Raw genomic sequence first — 17044 nt, forward strand, 5'->3', positions numbered from 1 at the left:
AACTGGCCACACCGCAATATCTGGCTGGAGTAAAATAACTTCTCCAGAGAAGAGCGCCCAAAGTAAGACACAGAACTCAAAGGAAGAAACAAGACAAATTCAACTAAGAAAATTCACATTGTGGAAGAAACGAACAACCACAGTGAAGCGGGAGCAGTTCATTCTGATGAAGAATTGAAGCTGAACGTGCTCTCAGTTCAGGGTGGTTTCAACAAGGAGAACAAGTGTTAGTGTGCAGATACACCACTAGTAAGAAGTGGGTCTCTGTGATGGTATTGGATCAGACTGGTCCAATCTCCTACATGGTCTAAACGACAGACGACCTTGTGTGGAGATGCCATGTGGATCAATTATTGTCAACACGTATCAGTGTGCCAGAGCTACTTCAAGAGGTAGTGGTCTCCATCCCATCCGACTGTAACTTCTAATCCATGCACAGAAGCAGAGATTGCACCAGGTGTACCTGCCACTATGGGTTTTCCCCTTAGATAAAGAGACTGCAACACCTTCCAGGGTAGAGACATCTACTGGAAAACCTGAAGTTACATCTAAGGTTGAGAATTAAAATGGCCCAGAAGTGCACAGGCAACCAGCGAGAAATAGACACCTCCCTGATCGCTGCAATTGACTGTGTTATTACAATGTAATAACGTGACGCCTCCACTTATCTAGATATGCAAATGACTATTTTAAAATTCTAGTCATTCGTTGTGTTGGGCCTTGGAAGTAAAGGGGGCGGGATATTATATATTTGGTTATTGTAGTTGTGTGCAATTTCTCTTTAGGAACCAAGTCACGTGACTTCATCGGCTACTTCATGGGCTTTTGCTTTAGTCTAGTACTAGCCTTTGTACAGTGAAGATCTATTTAATAAACCTCTGTTATGTTTATTGCAACCTATGTGCATCTGCAATCTATTTATTTTGTCCTGTTAGCTAAAGATACAATTGGGAAGGGTGCTGGTGAGGAGTGCCAGTGAGGGTGTGAGGATGCTGGTGGGATGTTGGGTCCTGGGGCCTTGCGAGGTTTCGGCATGTGTGATGGAGGTGATATTCTGGGGGGTGACGGGAGGATGCAGTGCACAGAGTAGACAGGAAGCACTTATTCTAACTGATTGGAGAGTAATTCATTTTTCTGAATTGCACAGCCGGCCTCTTGGATAGGCTGTTGGCAGCGTCTCCTGCCAGCCTGAGGGCATATTGTAGCCTGTATCTCCTCCACGGCATTCAGTAAATGGCTCCGTAACTCTAGGAGCTGGTTTGGTGGCTGCTATGCTCTTGGCTTCAATGAGAGTAAGTTCTGTGGAGCCGTTAAAATGCAGCGCCCCCTTTATTGAAGTGCTCAGATGACCCCCGGAGTGGGCGAATCAGACACTTTGTGCCTCTGGTGTGGCAGTTTCACGTGCAGGAAAAGGAAATTGGGCAGCGTGGTGTTGCACGTTCTCCCAGTGTTTGTGTGGCCGGGTTTCCTCCGGGTGCTCCAGTTTGCTCCACAGTCCAAATGCCCTATTCCTGTAAAAAAAAACTAGTCAAATCCAACAAGTCTTGGGAATGCCATTATGAGCACTTCCTCTTCACTACAATGACCACACTATCCCTTTCAAGGCACTAATATGAAAGGGGACGTTTTGCTACAACTCTGGTTTGACGATATCTGGAGTTCAGGATACACCAACTTAACAAGTTACGAGGAATCTAGTGGGGCTAAAGGTCGTTAAGTCCCCGAGACCTGATGGATTGCATCGCAGGATATCAAAGAAAATAGCTACAGATGTAATGGATGCACTTGGAAATAATCTAAGAATCCTTAAATTCTGGAAAAATTCTAAGGTAACACCTTTATTCAGAAAAGGGAAATGTCATTAAAAAGGTAGTTATAGACCAGTGAGCATAACATCTGTCATTGGGAAAAGTTAGAGTCCATTATAAAAGGATGTAATAACTTCATTAAGAAATACATGATACATGGCTTCATGAAGAAGAAATCATGACTCGCAAATTTATTAGAATTCAAGGTGGTAACGAGAATAGATAAAGGGGAACCAGTAGATGTAATATACTTGGATTTCCAAAAAGCAATGAATTCCACGAGCTACATAGCCTGCCCACCCATGGAAATCCACTTGGGTTGCGTGCACCCCAGACAGGGTGCCCCTTCCCCCTGCCAAGCACTGGGGCAGCAAGCCCAGCATCCCCAGGCTCTTTGCCTGTGGGTAAATATAGCTACTCAGGAGTACTAATGGTGCCTGCGTGACCACTTGCTGGGGAGGCTAATGGACAAGGGGTGCCTCCTGTTAACTCTATGGAAATAGTGCTGATGGCTTCTCCCCATGCTCTGGTGGGATCCTGATTGCACCAAGAGAACCGCGCCGGTTACATCACAAACTGTTGGCCATGCGGTTCTCGTTTTCGGCTTCTCCTGCTTTTCGGCCTCTCTCGCTATTCACTGACCCTGTTTCACCTGAACGAGAGCGCAATGTGGCTGGGCAATTGTGCCCCACATGTCGAACTATTTTACTCAATTGGAGATTGATGGGCCATTGCTAGAGTGAGCCAGGATAGCTGGATGGAATGACTACATCTCCCTGAATAGGCTCAGATGGTGACTGCTGGGCTATTCAGCTATTATTTCAGCTGCTACAACAGCTCTAACTATATTGGCACCAAGAGGTAGCCTGAAAATTTCTGAAATTAAAAAATCACATGCCCTCAGTTATTCTTCTAGCAATTGTGTTCTTTGGTGCTAAGTCAGTGACAAAAGAAAAACTTTGCAGATGAATAAAAATGAATTTTAGTGAAGACTAAGGTTAGGACTTTCCACTCCATTTGTTAGGCAGGTACTCGAAAATCACTTGCCACTGACGTAAATGCATGATGGATTGTCCACTCCCCCAGTGACAGGGCCCATTGCCTGCCCACCATTCAGTGCCGGAACATTTGTATCTGACAAGGCCTCTTCCATCTGAAATATTCTTTCCCCACACAGGTCATAATATCCATTCACATCAGTGCGACTTCAGGAACTGTACGAATCACAACTGGTCTCCCCAGCTGTGTATCTGGCAAGCAGGTTTCCCACTGAAGTGCAGCAGCTCCAGATGGACACTTGGCATTGGGGGCTGTCAGGAAGTGAGAGAATCACAACTGGTCTCCCCCGGCATGTATCTGGCAAGTAAGATTCCCACTGGAGTACAACACCTCCAGGTGGACACTTGGCATTGGGGGTAGTCATCAAAAAGAAAATGGCAGCTGCAGCCTGACCTTAGAAGGACAATATCACTGGCAGGCTGACCCTTTTAAGGGGAGCTCCGAGGCTCATGTGACCCATTCAGCTAAATCAGGGAAGAGCATTGATGCACTATCAATTACTACAAGACAAGAGTAGAGAATAATCGAGGCTTTATTAAGCAGAGACATGTGGCCGCCTGCAGCTGCTACCAGAATGGAAGCAGCTTGGGTGTGCACACATTTATACTCTGCCTACTGGGCAGAGCCAGCAGGTAGGGATTTACCCCTGTACCTACAGGAGCCTTACAGTATTACCTCTAATAATCATCATTACAACTACTATACAATCAGTGGTGACTACCACATGTGAATCCTGGGACTGTTTGGATTCAGGCACTTGGGTACAGCAGCCTTTACCTCTCATCATCTTAATACACCATTTTCTTGGTGGTCACCAGTTTGATGCTACTACACCAACCAGCTTCCTTTTTTTTTTAAAAACCAAGCATGGGACTATATGGCAGAGGATGCCACAGTTGCTTGAACAGCTTTTCCTGCCCGACATTGGGGTATCAGGGGAAATTGTGACCAAGTTTTCAAATTCCTAGATAGCCCGAGCTGTTCCAGCCACAAAACCCTCCATATTTTAATTGGATGTTAAAGCTCACTTCTGATCCAAGCTCATTTTTTTTTCTTCTATACACAGTTGAGTGTTTGGCACAGGACCAGAACAAAGTTTCTGAAGTTCAAATGAGGAGCAACTAGTCACGCTACTGATCTGTGCACAAGTTTTATTTTTTTGCAATTACAATGAACTACAGGCATCTTCTTCAACATCCGGTTCTGTAATCTTTTTGCTTATTTGCTTGAAAACAACATTTCCAAAAGTGATCGTCTGAAAGAGAAGACAACAAGCAGGTGAAGTGACAGTCAAGCTGTATTAAAATGCCATGGATATTTGCAGGCCTAAGGCCTAGTGAACAAAGGTCCCAAGCTGCAACAAGTCAATACAAATTCCACTTCACTTGAGAAATAAAGATTGAAAACATTTTTTATAAGTCACATTTTCACTGCATGGTCTTCATTGGTCAAGCTTTACTGCATGGGATGTAGGAATTTTTGGCAAGGCCAGCATAGTTGCCAATTCTTATTGCCCTCGAACCGAGTGGCTTGCTCTGCTGGTGAGGCAAGTACAACAATCCAGTTTCATCTCATTTCCCAGCTTTTGGTCTGTACCCTTGCTACAGCTCTTGGTCTGTCACCTTGAAGCCAAGTGCATTGATGCATTCATTGCAAAACATAAAATTGAGTAATCGGGGTCACTGTTGGGGGAAATGTGGAGAGTTCCTAACCCTACCACATTGCTGGGGTAGCATGGTCAGAGTGGTTAGCCAGGTTGCTTCTCAGCTCCAGGGTCCCAGGTTCGATTCCCAGCTTGGGTCACTGTCTGTGCGGAGTCTGCACGTTCTCCCAGTGTCTGCATGGGTTTCCTCCGGGTGGTCCGTTTTCCTCCCACAGTCCAAAGATGTGCAGGTTAGGTGGATTGGCCATGCTAAATTGCCCTCAAGTGTTCAAAACAAAGATTGGGTTGGGTGGGGTTACAGAGAGGGTGGAGGTGTGGGCTTGTGTAGGGTGTGTTTTCCAAGGGCCGGTGCAGACTTGATGAGCTGAATGGCCTCCTTCTGCACTGTAAAGTCTTTGATTCTATGATTTGGGGTGAAAGCTTCCTTCCCAGTTATTAGGCCCCACCTGCTATCCAAGTTCCTCAATAAAAAAATGCAAGAATTCTCCAGTGCCAAGACTAGAACCCAAGACTACCTGATCATTCCCCAGTTAAGATTCTCCTTTCCTTTGCATCTGCCCTCAGTGCAGCACATCTTTCCTGAAATGAGACATTTTACAGATTCTAGTATCACTTTCCAGCTCGCGGGGCAGAAGGAATCTAGTTAGGAACAACTTTCAGTGATCAGTGGATATGGCATCTCAAGACTCCCCTTGCTCTACACTTCTTCACACTGTCACACTGTCCTACCATTCATTGTGTATTCCTAGTGTTTGACCTCCAAAAACTTTGCCAGCTTCAGTCCCAGCTGCTTACCAGACCAATTCAAGTATTCCTGCAGTTTTATACCTTTCTCCCTCACCATCAACCTCAACTAATTCTGGATCATCTGCAAGCTTCTCCCTACATTCAATTATTGATATGCCAAAAACAAAAGCAAACTTTGTAGAAAATACATAGGGCAGGGCAAAAAAGAAATCAAGGGAGCGAGGGTAGGGCCTCAAGGATCTACAAGATCATCTATGTGCAGATTCACAAGAGATGGGTGAGATCCTAAATGAATATTTTGCATTGTATGGAAGAGGCATGGATGTTAAGGTACTTGGGGGAAATAATGTCTCGAGGAGTGTACATATTACAGAGAAGGAGGTGTTGGAAGTCTTACTCTAAAGTGAATCAAGGTAATTAAATCCCCAGGACCTGATGAAATGTATCCCAGGATGTTGAGGCAAGGGAGGAAATTATGGGTCCCCGAGAAGACATATTTGAATGGTCAACAGTCACAAGTGGGGTGCCTGACAATTGGAGTGTTGCAAATGTTGTGCGTTTGCTTAAGGGCCGTGGCCACAGGGAAAAGTCTGGGAACTAGCCTGGTGAGCCTAACATCGGTGGTGGGCAAGTTTTTAAAGAAGATATTCTGAGAGACATGGTCTACAGGCATTTAGTGAGGCAAGGACTGGTTAGGGACAGATCAGCATGGCTCGAGTGGAAAACCTATGTCTCATGAACTTAACAGAATTTTTTGAAGCAGTAACCAAGAAGGTGATGAGGGCATTGCAGCTGACATTGCCTACGTGGACTTTAGCAAGATGTTTGCCAAGAATGGTATGTTACAGGACCCAGGGCGAGGTAGCCAATTGGATACAAAATTAGCTGGATGTAACCAAGGATTGTTTTTCAAAATGGAGGCCAGTGACCAGTGGTGTGCCTCATGGATCAGTGCTTGGTTTCATTGATCAGAAGGTAGAGTACAGAAGTTGGGATGTCTTGCTGAATTTGTACAGTGCATTAGTAAGGGCACACTTTGAATACAGAGTACAGTTCTGGTTACCCTATTATATAGAAAGGATATTATTAAACTAGAAAGTGTGCAGAAAAAATATACTAGGATGCTACGAAGACTTGATGGTTTGAGTATATTATGAAGTATATTATGAAGTAGAAAGTGTGCAGAAAAGATATACTAGGATGCTACGAAGACTTGATGGTTTGAGTTACAAGGAGGCTCAATAGACTGGGACTCTTTCCTTCCCCCACCCCCCAGAGTGCAGAAGGCTGAGGGGTGATCTTATGGAGATCTATAAAAGAATGAGGGGCAGCAGTGGACAGGTTGGGACACACGCACACACCCTCTGTCCCTTCTGCTTTTGAAATTTGGAATGTAGAACAGGAACACCTTCCACCCGTTTTCATTTCCTAACATCCAGAAGTATTCCTTCTGTTTATTCCCCCCCCCCCCCCCCCCCATGTTGCAATGCTCTATCCCAATTCTAGGATAAACCATTGCTTTTGTTCCTCAGTTCAACTCAGGGGTTTGTGATCCTGTCCAGCTATAATATGGCCACTTTTAACCTCCTTTCACCCAGTTTGAAAATTCAACCAGGCATTCAGCTACTATTCCTCCTTTTAATGCCCACAGCTTCTCCACCTTGTGCTAAACTCTTGCATCAACTATACACACCAATTCCTTGGTCATCTAGCCGTTGCCCTTGGCTCTCCATTTCCATTAAGATCTTTCATGGGGAGGAAACTGCAGAACATCCCAAACCCATGACCTCAAGGACATGGGCACCTACAAGTACTCAGTAAAACATCTGGATTTGGGAAACTTTACCCAACATTTAACAGCTCCAACTGCTCAAGGGCAAGTGACCATGCGATTACCCACAGTCAGAAAACCCACCCCCATTTTAAAAAAAATGGGTTTTAAAAGGTGCATGCAGCTGTCCATATTCAGCATTTCATTGTGGATCTTCCCCCCCCACCAAAAAAAAATAAACGTGATATTTATCTTCACAAAACCACATTTTTCAGTGGTGGTTTCCTTATGACCTTACAAGTTAGCCATTCCCCCAATTGACATTTAACTTAATGCATGTATCAGGTTTGCCAATAGAAACTGCCAGGAATATTAATGAAAAACCTACATTAGTCAACTGATCTCCATCAAATTCCGCAATGGAAGTAAAGTCTCTTGCTTTAACTACTAGTTTATTTCCTCCTTCAAGGTTCATCGTGGCCTACAACATGGAGAAGTTAAATCACAGTCAGTTATAGCAAATTCTTATGGCCTATGACATGGAAAAGTAAAGTCACAGTCAGAGTCTAATATTGAATTAAGAAAGGTTTGGATGTGCATGAAAATTATACTGGAAATGGAGTGGATAGTCATTTTCTGATCATCCAATCAAAAGAGGCTTGTTATCTTACCCTTATCTTCTCTCCTGTAGGAGTTTGCATCTGTGTCTCTTGTCCAAGGGTAAAGTTATTGATTAACAGTTCTTCACCAGTTTGGATAGCAACTATGAAATCTTCTCCATTTTGAACAACTTTAGTAACTCTCTTGAGGCCTTTGATTTTTTCAATCATGTCATCTGGGACACCTGTAAAGCACAAGATGGACCACATATGTAGCAAATACAGATTTATGGACTTGGATGTCAAACTACAATAATTTACGTGCATTTAAAAGTAATAGAGCAAGTTTGTGTATGGATGACTAGTTTTAACGAGAAGCATTAAAGTGCAAAAGCAGGGGAGAGAACTAATCAATGATAAGCAGGTCAAGTCAATTGAGGCCAAATGTCATAGGCTAGGCTTGAACTTGAGAAAGATCAAAGATAATCTAATTTAAAACCATTCAATTAGATCATGGTGTAACAGACCAGAGGCCTACTTGTGTAACAGACCAAAGGGACAATGACGTACTTCAGTTCCTGGAGTCTTCAACCCATTAGGTCTCAAATACTCCCATTTTTAGAAACTATGAAGAGGATAGAGATGGTCTAATATGATGACAGGGATGGAAGGCTTCTGAGGCACTGGAGAAAATGTTAGGTGCTCACGTAAACCACATGTCATTAGCCAATGAGTTGGTAATGGAAGCATACAGGTTTATTTTATTTTAAAAATATCAGGAGTAAACAGGTTTTCAACCAAAAGGAAAAAGCAGAATTTGAATAGCTCTAGCAAAGAGCTGTATCATTAAATTCCAACCCATGTGCCTCAGAATGGAAAGGCATATCAAAACCCATCAAAGATACCAGGCAGATAACCAAGACCAGCATAAACCAAGCCCCCCCACCCACCCACCCACCCCGTGCTTTCAATGTTCAGCATCTCAATCCAGTCTCCTGGGAAAGCAGTGAATGGTTAAGCTTGTCCATCAATATTTTGACATTCTACAATTGATCTTCAGCTTACCCAGAGCTTCCATGAATAGTTCCACATTTTCTTGACTCTGGAGTTCATAACGTCCACTGAAGTCCATTCTAATGGTTAAGAATTTGAGGGATAGGGATAGATTATATGGATCCTTTACCAGAGACAGTAATCAATATCAAGTTTTATTTAGCAAAGTACTCAATAGTCCATTCCGTGCATATTTGTTCAATATCAACTCATCATCATGTATCAAGAACAAAACCCACCCCTTTCAGTAAAAACAGTAAAAATCAGTCCAATTCTTTGTGGAGTCTGTGCATCTACCCACTTCTATGAAACTGCAAATTGCGTTAATTACTTCCCAGCATTATTGTGCTTGCTCAAGGACCATAAGAATGCCATGCAGTATTTCCAATGTCTTATGCCACACAAAGAGGTCCTTTATATCTGCACTGGCCATCAAGCACCCATCTACTCATCCCCATTTTCCAGCATCAGGCTTTTATGCTTATGGAGTTTCAAGTGTTTCAAGTGCTCATTTAAATGCTTAAGTGCCTGGATATCCTTGCTGTAAAACTAGCCACTCCTAAGGCCAAGATCCAACTTTTGATTCCTGATGGTGGTCACATTCTGTACTAGTGGGTTTCAACAAGTTACCTAGAAGTACACCAACTGTTCATACTTTACATTCCTTTTAGCTTCACCTGCCAGTGTAGTTATTATAAATGCCATTTCCTCTTGTACAAGCATCTACTTCTGCCCTTATCTGCTCAAAATATCCCATTTTACCAAAATGCATTATTAATGTGGTATCAATGTTAAAAGTCAAATTAGCTCCATTAAGCTCTCCGATGTGAAATCAAGATTTGATAAAGGGAGTGTTTGAACCCATCTTTGGGTGACTGCACAGAGACAAGGAACCAAGTAAATGACATCCACTCCACCAAAGGGGAATTCGAGTCAGCTCCAATTCCCACCTCCAGAGTTCATCTTCTATCCCATATTCCTACACTGCAAACTATGGAACACCAGTAACATATCAGACAGCAGCTCACAAAAATGTATTTAGGGCCCAAAACAGGTTTCATTTTTTTTTAAACTGTCAAACAAAAAAAAAGCAATTAGGAAAAGGCAATAAATGCTGGCCTGGTCATAAGAATCCCAAAGGCAATTACACTTCCAGCTTATTATTTGCCACAAGACAAAAACCAAGTAGCAAGGAACCATTTAATTATACAAAAGTGACATTTTGGATCAAATTAGACCATTATCTTGACAAACAATATCATGATTCAATAAAATACAACATTCTGATCAAAGCAGCCTGACAATTCACTCAACTCAAAGCAACCCAGGAAATACTGGATTAGCCACATTGAACCAATAATTTATACCACAAAAAAATACCAAAGCCTTCTTTTAAAAAATGCCATAATTAAACCAAAGGCTGAATACCAATACACATGATAGCCACTGGCAGCAAAAACTAGACTTCATAATATACACAACTCAAAAGAAAAACAGTTTGTTCCCCAAAAACAAAACATCCTTTACAAATTTAAGATACAGGTTTCCTGACTAACTTTTGGCTCTCTTATCATTCCCCTGCTCCCAAATCATCTAGAAATGTAAAGTTGTAGCAATGTTAGATGAAGTGATTTTCCACAAAAAATCAACCTGCTGCTCAGTTTAAATTAGCCCTAACCCAACAAACTACAATCCACTATGGAAGAGGAGGACTGTATAAAAACCACTTCATCAATGGGTGACAAAAGAGACAGCTAGTTCAGCAAAAGAATACCTTAGAAATAAAAAAAAAAGCTAAAGAGACTCTTGAACAACAGGCAAAAGAGACAATTTATAGGACCTTCAGCCTGGTGCGATTTAGAAAAAATAAGAGCTTGTTAATTGAAATCAGGCTATTTCCAGAGGAATTCAGAGAAAGATGCCAATGTTTAAATCATAACAATCAACTCTGATTAACCTTCAATTAAGAAAACAATTGGTAAAAGATTCTGCAGAACTCAGCTTCTTGCCTGCACACAAGAGTGGTGAATGATAATGCCACCAGAACAACTAGAGAGAGCTCCAAGGGAAGAGTTGACACTAATAAAGATTACAGGATTTATTTAACTTAAAAATGAATACCTATGATAATTTTAGGGCAATGTTTTGTATTGTGGATTTACGTACAGTTTTTAAAAATGAAATTCAAAAGAAAATCTACCAACACATTCTCCTTACTGTTCAACCAAACATTGAGCCATCGAAGATAACCTGGAAGAGGAATTCAGAATGAAGTATAAGGCCATAAGATACAGGAGCAGAATTAGGCCATTCGGCCCATCGAGTCAGTTCTACCATTCAATCATGGCTGATATTTCTCATTCCCATTCTACTGCCTTCTCTCTGTAACCCCTGATCCCCTTATTAATCAAGAACCTATGTATGTCTGTCTTAAAGACACTCAGTGGCTTGGCCTCCACAGCCTTCTGCGGCAAAGAGTTTCACCACTCTCTGGCTGAAGAAATTCCTCCTCATCTCAGTTTTAAAAGATCGTCCCTTCAGTCTGAGGCTTTGCCCTCGGGTCTTAGTCTCGACATCCACTCTATCTAGGCCTCTCGGTATTCTGTAATTTTCAATTAGATTCCCCCCTCATCCTTCTAAATTCCATCGAATACAGACCCAGAGTCCTCGACCGCTTCTCATATGACAAGCCCTTCATTCCCGTGATCATTTTTGTAAACCTCCTTTGGACCCCCTCCAAGGCCAACACATCCTTCCTTAGATATGGCATACAAAATTGCTCATAAATGGGGTCTGACCAGAGCCTGATACACCTAAGCAATAGATCCCTGCTCTTCTATTCTAGCTCTCTGAAAATGAATGCAACATTGCTTTTCCCTTCCAACTGCCAACTGAACTTGCATGTTAACCTCAGAGAATCCTGAATTAGGACCATTTGTGCTTCAGATTTCCAAAGCCTTTCCTCATTTAGAAAATTGTTTTATGTCTGTTCTTCCTTCCAAAGTGCATAACCTCACATTTACCCACATTGTATTCATCTGCCACTTCTTTGCCCTTTCTCCTAGCCTGTCCGAGTCCTCCTGCAAGCTCTCCGCTTCCCCAGCACTACCTGTCCCTCTACATGGCTGAAATCTACCTCAATGGGAACGGACGGATCCCCATCGTGGGGAAAAATGCCAGCTTGGCAATGTCAGCCTGGCAGTGCCTCTACTAGCTGGCAGTGCCTCTTGGGAACCTTGACAGTGCCAGGCTGGCACCCAGGTACCACTGCCATGGTGTTACCATCGGGAATTGTTACACATTAAACACCCTCGTGCACAACCATTATGACGCCTCTGTCACTTTCTTCCGCAATGTGGATTGACCTCTGAACTCTTGGCCCATCTCTCCAGACACCCCCCTGGCCCGTGCACAGTGCATGCAGGTGATTGGTGTGAACGAACACTCAGCAGACGGGTAGGGGGTCAGACAATGGCATAGATTTAGGAGCACTGGCGTTCAGCTCTCTGCGGGTTATCAACACCCCCCATGCCCTCGACAGCGACCCACTGATAGCGCTGGAGTGATGTGGCACATACTCTGGGAAGGTGGGAAATGGGAGTGGGGTATGACAGACAAGGCCACATCCTCGGTGTATCGGCCGATTATGAGGGCCTCCCTGCCCCTCTGGACTTTCCAGACCCTTACTGCTGCCAACTGTCCTGCAGTCTCCGGCTGGTCCTCAGGATTCCCCCTGGCCTCATCCTTTAGCCCGTGCTGGTCCGGCGCTGCCTCATCATCATCGTCCTCAGGGCAGCATGGTGGCGCAGTGGTTAGCATTGCTGCCTCATGCCGCCGAAGACCCGCGTTCAATCCCTGCCGCGGGTCACTGTCCGTGTGGAGTTTGCACGTTCTGCCCGTAACTGCGTGGGCCTCACCCCCAACAACCCAAAAGGATGTGCGGGCTAGGTGGTTTGGCCACGTTAAATTGCCCCTTAATTGGAAGAAAGAAGTGGGCACTCTAAATGTATTATTTTTTTTAATTATCCTTGTCCTCCTCCTCGTCAAAAAATACATTCTTGGCACATGTGAATTTCTGGCAAGCCTGCCCTTTATTGCCCTTGTCACGCGACAGAAACTTTAAGGCAGCTGTGTAGCTGGCTAGGCCATTCACATCAGTTAAGGGTCAACCACATTTGTCTGGGCACTGGAGCCTCTAAACCAGTGAGGAACCAGATTGTGAGCCTGTTGCATTTTTACGCCAATTTGACATCCCATTCCACCAACATTTCGATTTCCAGGGTTTCTTAAACTGACAGCAAGTGCCACGGTGAGGTTTCACCTCACATCATCTGGATTAGTTATCCATATGATTGGGTTATTACCCTCTCTAATTGGGCTCAATATTTTGAATATAGTTGGACTCATTTTCCTCAGGCTGGGGAAGAGAATTAAGAAAGAACACAGACATAGGTAATAATTTGTGATGAGAAACAAAGGGAAGAGACAAAGATCATAGAGCAGCATATTTGAAGAGATTTCCTCTCCCCCCCCCCCCCCCCCATGCACCCCATGCTGTTTGTTTGCAGACGCGGAGGCAGCCTAACCATTGGCCGATGGAAGGGTCTTCAGCCCAGCCACTGTCAACAAGGTCTCTTGTTGTTCGCATCCTTTATTGCCAGGAAGCCTGTGGAGGGGGCGCCACCGTCAGTGAGATTGGAAGATCCCGCTGGCGGGAATGGCTGGAAAATACCACCCAATCAGTAGAAAGTAATGATCCATTCATTGGGTTTAAAAGGGTGTACAAGGGTGAGATTGAGGCATGTAAGGAACTGCACTTTGAAGGTTTTGAGAAAAACGATTCGGGTTAGGAGGTCCTAGTCAATCTTAATTTCAGCCCTTTATCATGAGAGAGCTGCATGAAGGATGGAAGAAGATAGGGGAAAACATCTGACCTTGGCGGGCATTCTCCAGCCGTTCGCTGGCGGTGGGATTCCCTGGTTCCGTGGGCAGGGCACTCCCACCTGCAGGTTTTCCGGTGGCATGGGGTGGCTTCAATCGGAATTTCCATTGAAAGCGGCAGAAGCAGAGAATCCCGCCGCCAGTGAATGGCGGGCGGGCTGCCGAGAAACACGTGGCTGGGGGTCCGGAGCATCCCGCCTTTTGTTTTACTATTTTTTTGGAATGTACACGCTATGCTGTTTAAATCATCATGTGTAATTTTCATGGAGTAACGATTGTATTGATTTGCAAACTACATTCAATGAGCAAAGTAGGAATACAAGGCACCAATCTAATGTTTACTCTATACAATTGAACTTTTGAATCGAGAGAGGCTTCTGCAGCCCCTATGCTTTAACCAATGGTGCAAAAGCAGATTTGCTGGTCGTTTATATTGCTTCAGTGTGCATTTTAGCTGCCACCGATCCTGCATTTTAAAAGTAATTACACTTCGAAAGTAGTACATTCAGCATTGGATGGGTAAAAATGTGCTCCACTTAAATGTTGAAAAAAGCAAGTTCTTCATCCCTGCCACGATCTTCATTCCCTACCCTGACCACTGCCGGAGTTGAACCAAGATTTTGCAGTCCTGGCAACCCAGTTGATTCACCGCGAATGCGATTGCTTATATATCCCTCTCCTCTGTTACATTCAACCCTGTCCCAGCTTTTCTGCTGCTGAAACCTGCATTCATGTGTTTTTTACCCCTGGAATTGGTTATTCCAATGCATGCCTGGCTGGTCTCCCATCTTTCTTCCAATGTTGCTCTTCATCCAGAACACCTCTGACCTCATTTGTGTTGAGTGCGGTTCACCTATCATCTCTGTGCTTACTAACTGACATTGCTATCTGGCCCAGCAGTGCCTTAATTTTAAAGCTCTCACCCTTATTAGCAAACTCCCTCTCTTTCTTATCTCCATAACCACCTCCAACCCTCCGAGATTTCTCCACTCCTCCAATCCTTGCCTCCGGCGTATCCCAGATTTCCATCATTCCCCAACTGGTGGCTGTGCCTTCAGCTGTTTTCGACCCCGGAACTTCCTCCTGAACCTCTCTGTCTCTCTCTCTTCCTGGCTCCCCTCCTTTAAAATGTTGCTTCAAACCTAACTCCTCAACCAACATGATGCTCAGCTGTCTGAATATTTTCTTTCTTCCCAATATTGCAACAGTGGCTGCAATTCAAAAAGTATTTCATTGGCTGCCAAATACTTTGGGACATTGTCAAGTCATGGAAGGTGATACGAATGTAAATCTGCTGACATAGAGCAGATCTGTTAACTGTGGCAGCAGGGTAGAATAAGTGGCTAGCACTGTGGCTTCACAGTGCCAGGGTTCCAGGTTCAATTCCCTGCTGGGTCACTGTCTGTGCAGAGTCTGCACGTTCTCCCCGTGTGTGCGTGGGTTTCCTCCGGGTGCTCCGGTTTCCTCCCACAATCCAAAGACGTGCAGGTTAGGTCGATTGTCCATGATAAATTGCCCTTGGTGACCAAAAAGGTTAGGAGGGGTTATTGGGTTACGGGGATAGGGTGGAGGTGAGGGCTTAAGTGGGTTGCTGAAACTCGATGGGCTGAATGGCTTCCTTCTGCACTGTATGATCTATGTTCTATCTCCTGAAATGGCTCCATGACTGTTTTGTTTGATAATGTTCCTGTGAAGCATTTTGGGATGTTTTGCAATGTTAAAGGGACTGTCAAGTTGTGGCTGTTCTCATTGGCTGTAACCATTTTGGAAGTCATGAAAAATGCAGCATCAATGCAAGTTCTTCTCTCTGAAAACTGGATGGCCTATGTAGTGAGTGTGTTATTCTCCATAGCTGGTGTTTCCCTTTTGTACACCGGAATGTGTTCCTCTGCCATGATGGCAAAAAGATAAGGCTACAGTCCTTTTCATTTTTGGATTTCCATCAGATGGGTGTCAAGGAATGTAGGCTTCCAGACATCACTCTGAAGGTGTGCCCTTCAAACAAAAATTTGATATTATCAGAAGTTGTCAGGCAACCTGATAGAAGAAGACATCTCAGCATTCATGAGGAGACTCAAATCAGAGGATGCAATCAGAGGTGGCACGATAGCATAGTGGTTAGCACTGCTGCTTCACAGCTCGAGGGTACCAGGTTCGCTTCCCGGCTTGGGTCTGTGCAGGTTAGGTGGGTTGGCCATGCTAAATTGACCTTAGTGTCCAAAAAGGTTATGTGGGGTTACTGGGTTACCGGGATAGGGTGAAGGTGTGGGCTGAAGTCGGGTGTTCTTTCCAAGGGCTGATGCAGGCTCGATGGGCCGAATGGCCTCCTTCTGCACTGTAAATTCTATGATTCTATGATCCAGCTATCTCTAAATTCTGGGAACTTAATTTTTCAGGAGCCTCTGAGCTGGTGACTGTTGTGTATTATTCCAATTACCCTGAAGAGATGCAGACATATTGATAATTGTGGACCTTGAAAGCAAAACTGAGCAACGTGTCCTTGGGTTAACTGGTAGGTGCCCATCAAGTCTTTCCCGTAGATCTTTCAGGCAATAAAAATAATAATCTTTACCAGTGTCACAAGTAGGCTTACATTAACACTGCAATAAAGCTACTGTGAAAGTGCCTCATCACCACACTCCGCCGCCTATTCGGGTACACACAGAGAGAATTCAGAATATCCAATTCACCTAACAAGCACGTCTTTCCGGATTTATGGGAGGAAACCTGTGCACCTGGAGTAAACCCACGCAGACAAGTGGGTTACTTAATAATACAATGAGAAGGTATCCAAAGTCATACATATGGGGCGAAATTCTCCCAAAACGGGAGAAATCGTAAAACTGCAGTAAAACCCGGGCGGGTTTTACGGCATTGCGCCCCTTCCCGACGGGGGACCGATTCTGGTCCCCCGTCGGGGCTAGCAGCCCGACGTCGGAGGCTCCGACAAGTCGGGCTTAACGAAAATCGTTAAACCCGCTTGCCGGAGTTAGCGCCGGCTGACGCGTCATATGACGTCAGCCGCGCATGCGCAAGTGGGAAGACTCCACCCGCGCATGCGCGGGTGACGTCATCGCGTTTTTGCGCGAAACCCGCGCATGCGCGGGCCGGGTTGCCCCTCAGCCGCCCCGCGTATTGATACTGCGGGGCGGCGGAAGGACAAATAGTGCGCGGGCATCGGGCCCGCTGCCCGCGATCGGTGCCCACCGATCGCGGGCCCATGGCACCCTTGGCACGGCCGTGGTACTGCCGTGCCAATCGGTGCCATCATTATTTTTTGCGAGTTTGTCACGACGTTTTTACGAACGGCAGGACCAGGTGTGTTTGCCGTTCGTAAAAAGGTCGTAAAGGGCTGGGACTTCGGCCCTTCTAACAGCTGAGAATCGCTGCCGGCCGTAAAAAA

General features: G+C 44.7%; 2 protein-coding genes across 3 annotated transcripts in view; one reads left to right on the top strand and one right to left on the bottom strand.

Annotated features, from left to right (window-relative positions):
* Positions 1-3998: 3998 nt before the first annotated feature.
* LOC119963868 (fatty acid-binding protein, liver-like) overlaps positions 3999-17044 on the bottom strand; it is a 30646-nt gene continuing 17600 nt past the window's right edge. For both annotated transcript variants that reach the window (XM_038793227.1, XM_038793226.1), the window contains 4 exons: positions 8713-8780; positions 7720-7892; positions 7437-7529; positions 3999-4122 (listed from right to left, as the gene is read on the bottom strand). In XM_038793227.1, the coding sequence (XP_038649155.1) occupies positions 4033-4122; positions 7437-7529; positions 7720-7892; positions 8713-8780 (424 nt within the window). In that variant the 3' untranslated portion in view covers positions 3999-4032. The remainder of the gene's footprint in view (positions 4123-7436; positions 7530-7719; positions 7893-8712; positions 8781-17044) is intronic.
* Positions 16132-17044, top strand: part of thnsl2 (threonine synthase-like 2) — an 86937-nt gene continuing 86024 nt past the window's right edge. The window contains exon 1 of the mRNA XM_038793225.1: positions 16132-16153. The gene's annotated coding sequence lies outside the window, so the exon portion shown is untranslated. The remainder of the gene's footprint in view (positions 16154-17044) is intronic.

The sequence above is a fragment of the Scyliorhinus canicula genome, chromosome 3 (assembly GCF_902713615.1).
Source record: "Scyliorhinus canicula chromosome 3, sScyCan1.1, whole genome shotgun sequence".
Lineage (NCBI taxonomy): Eukaryota > Metazoa > Chordata > Chondrichthyes > Carcharhiniformes > Scyliorhinidae > Scyliorhinus > Scyliorhinus canicula.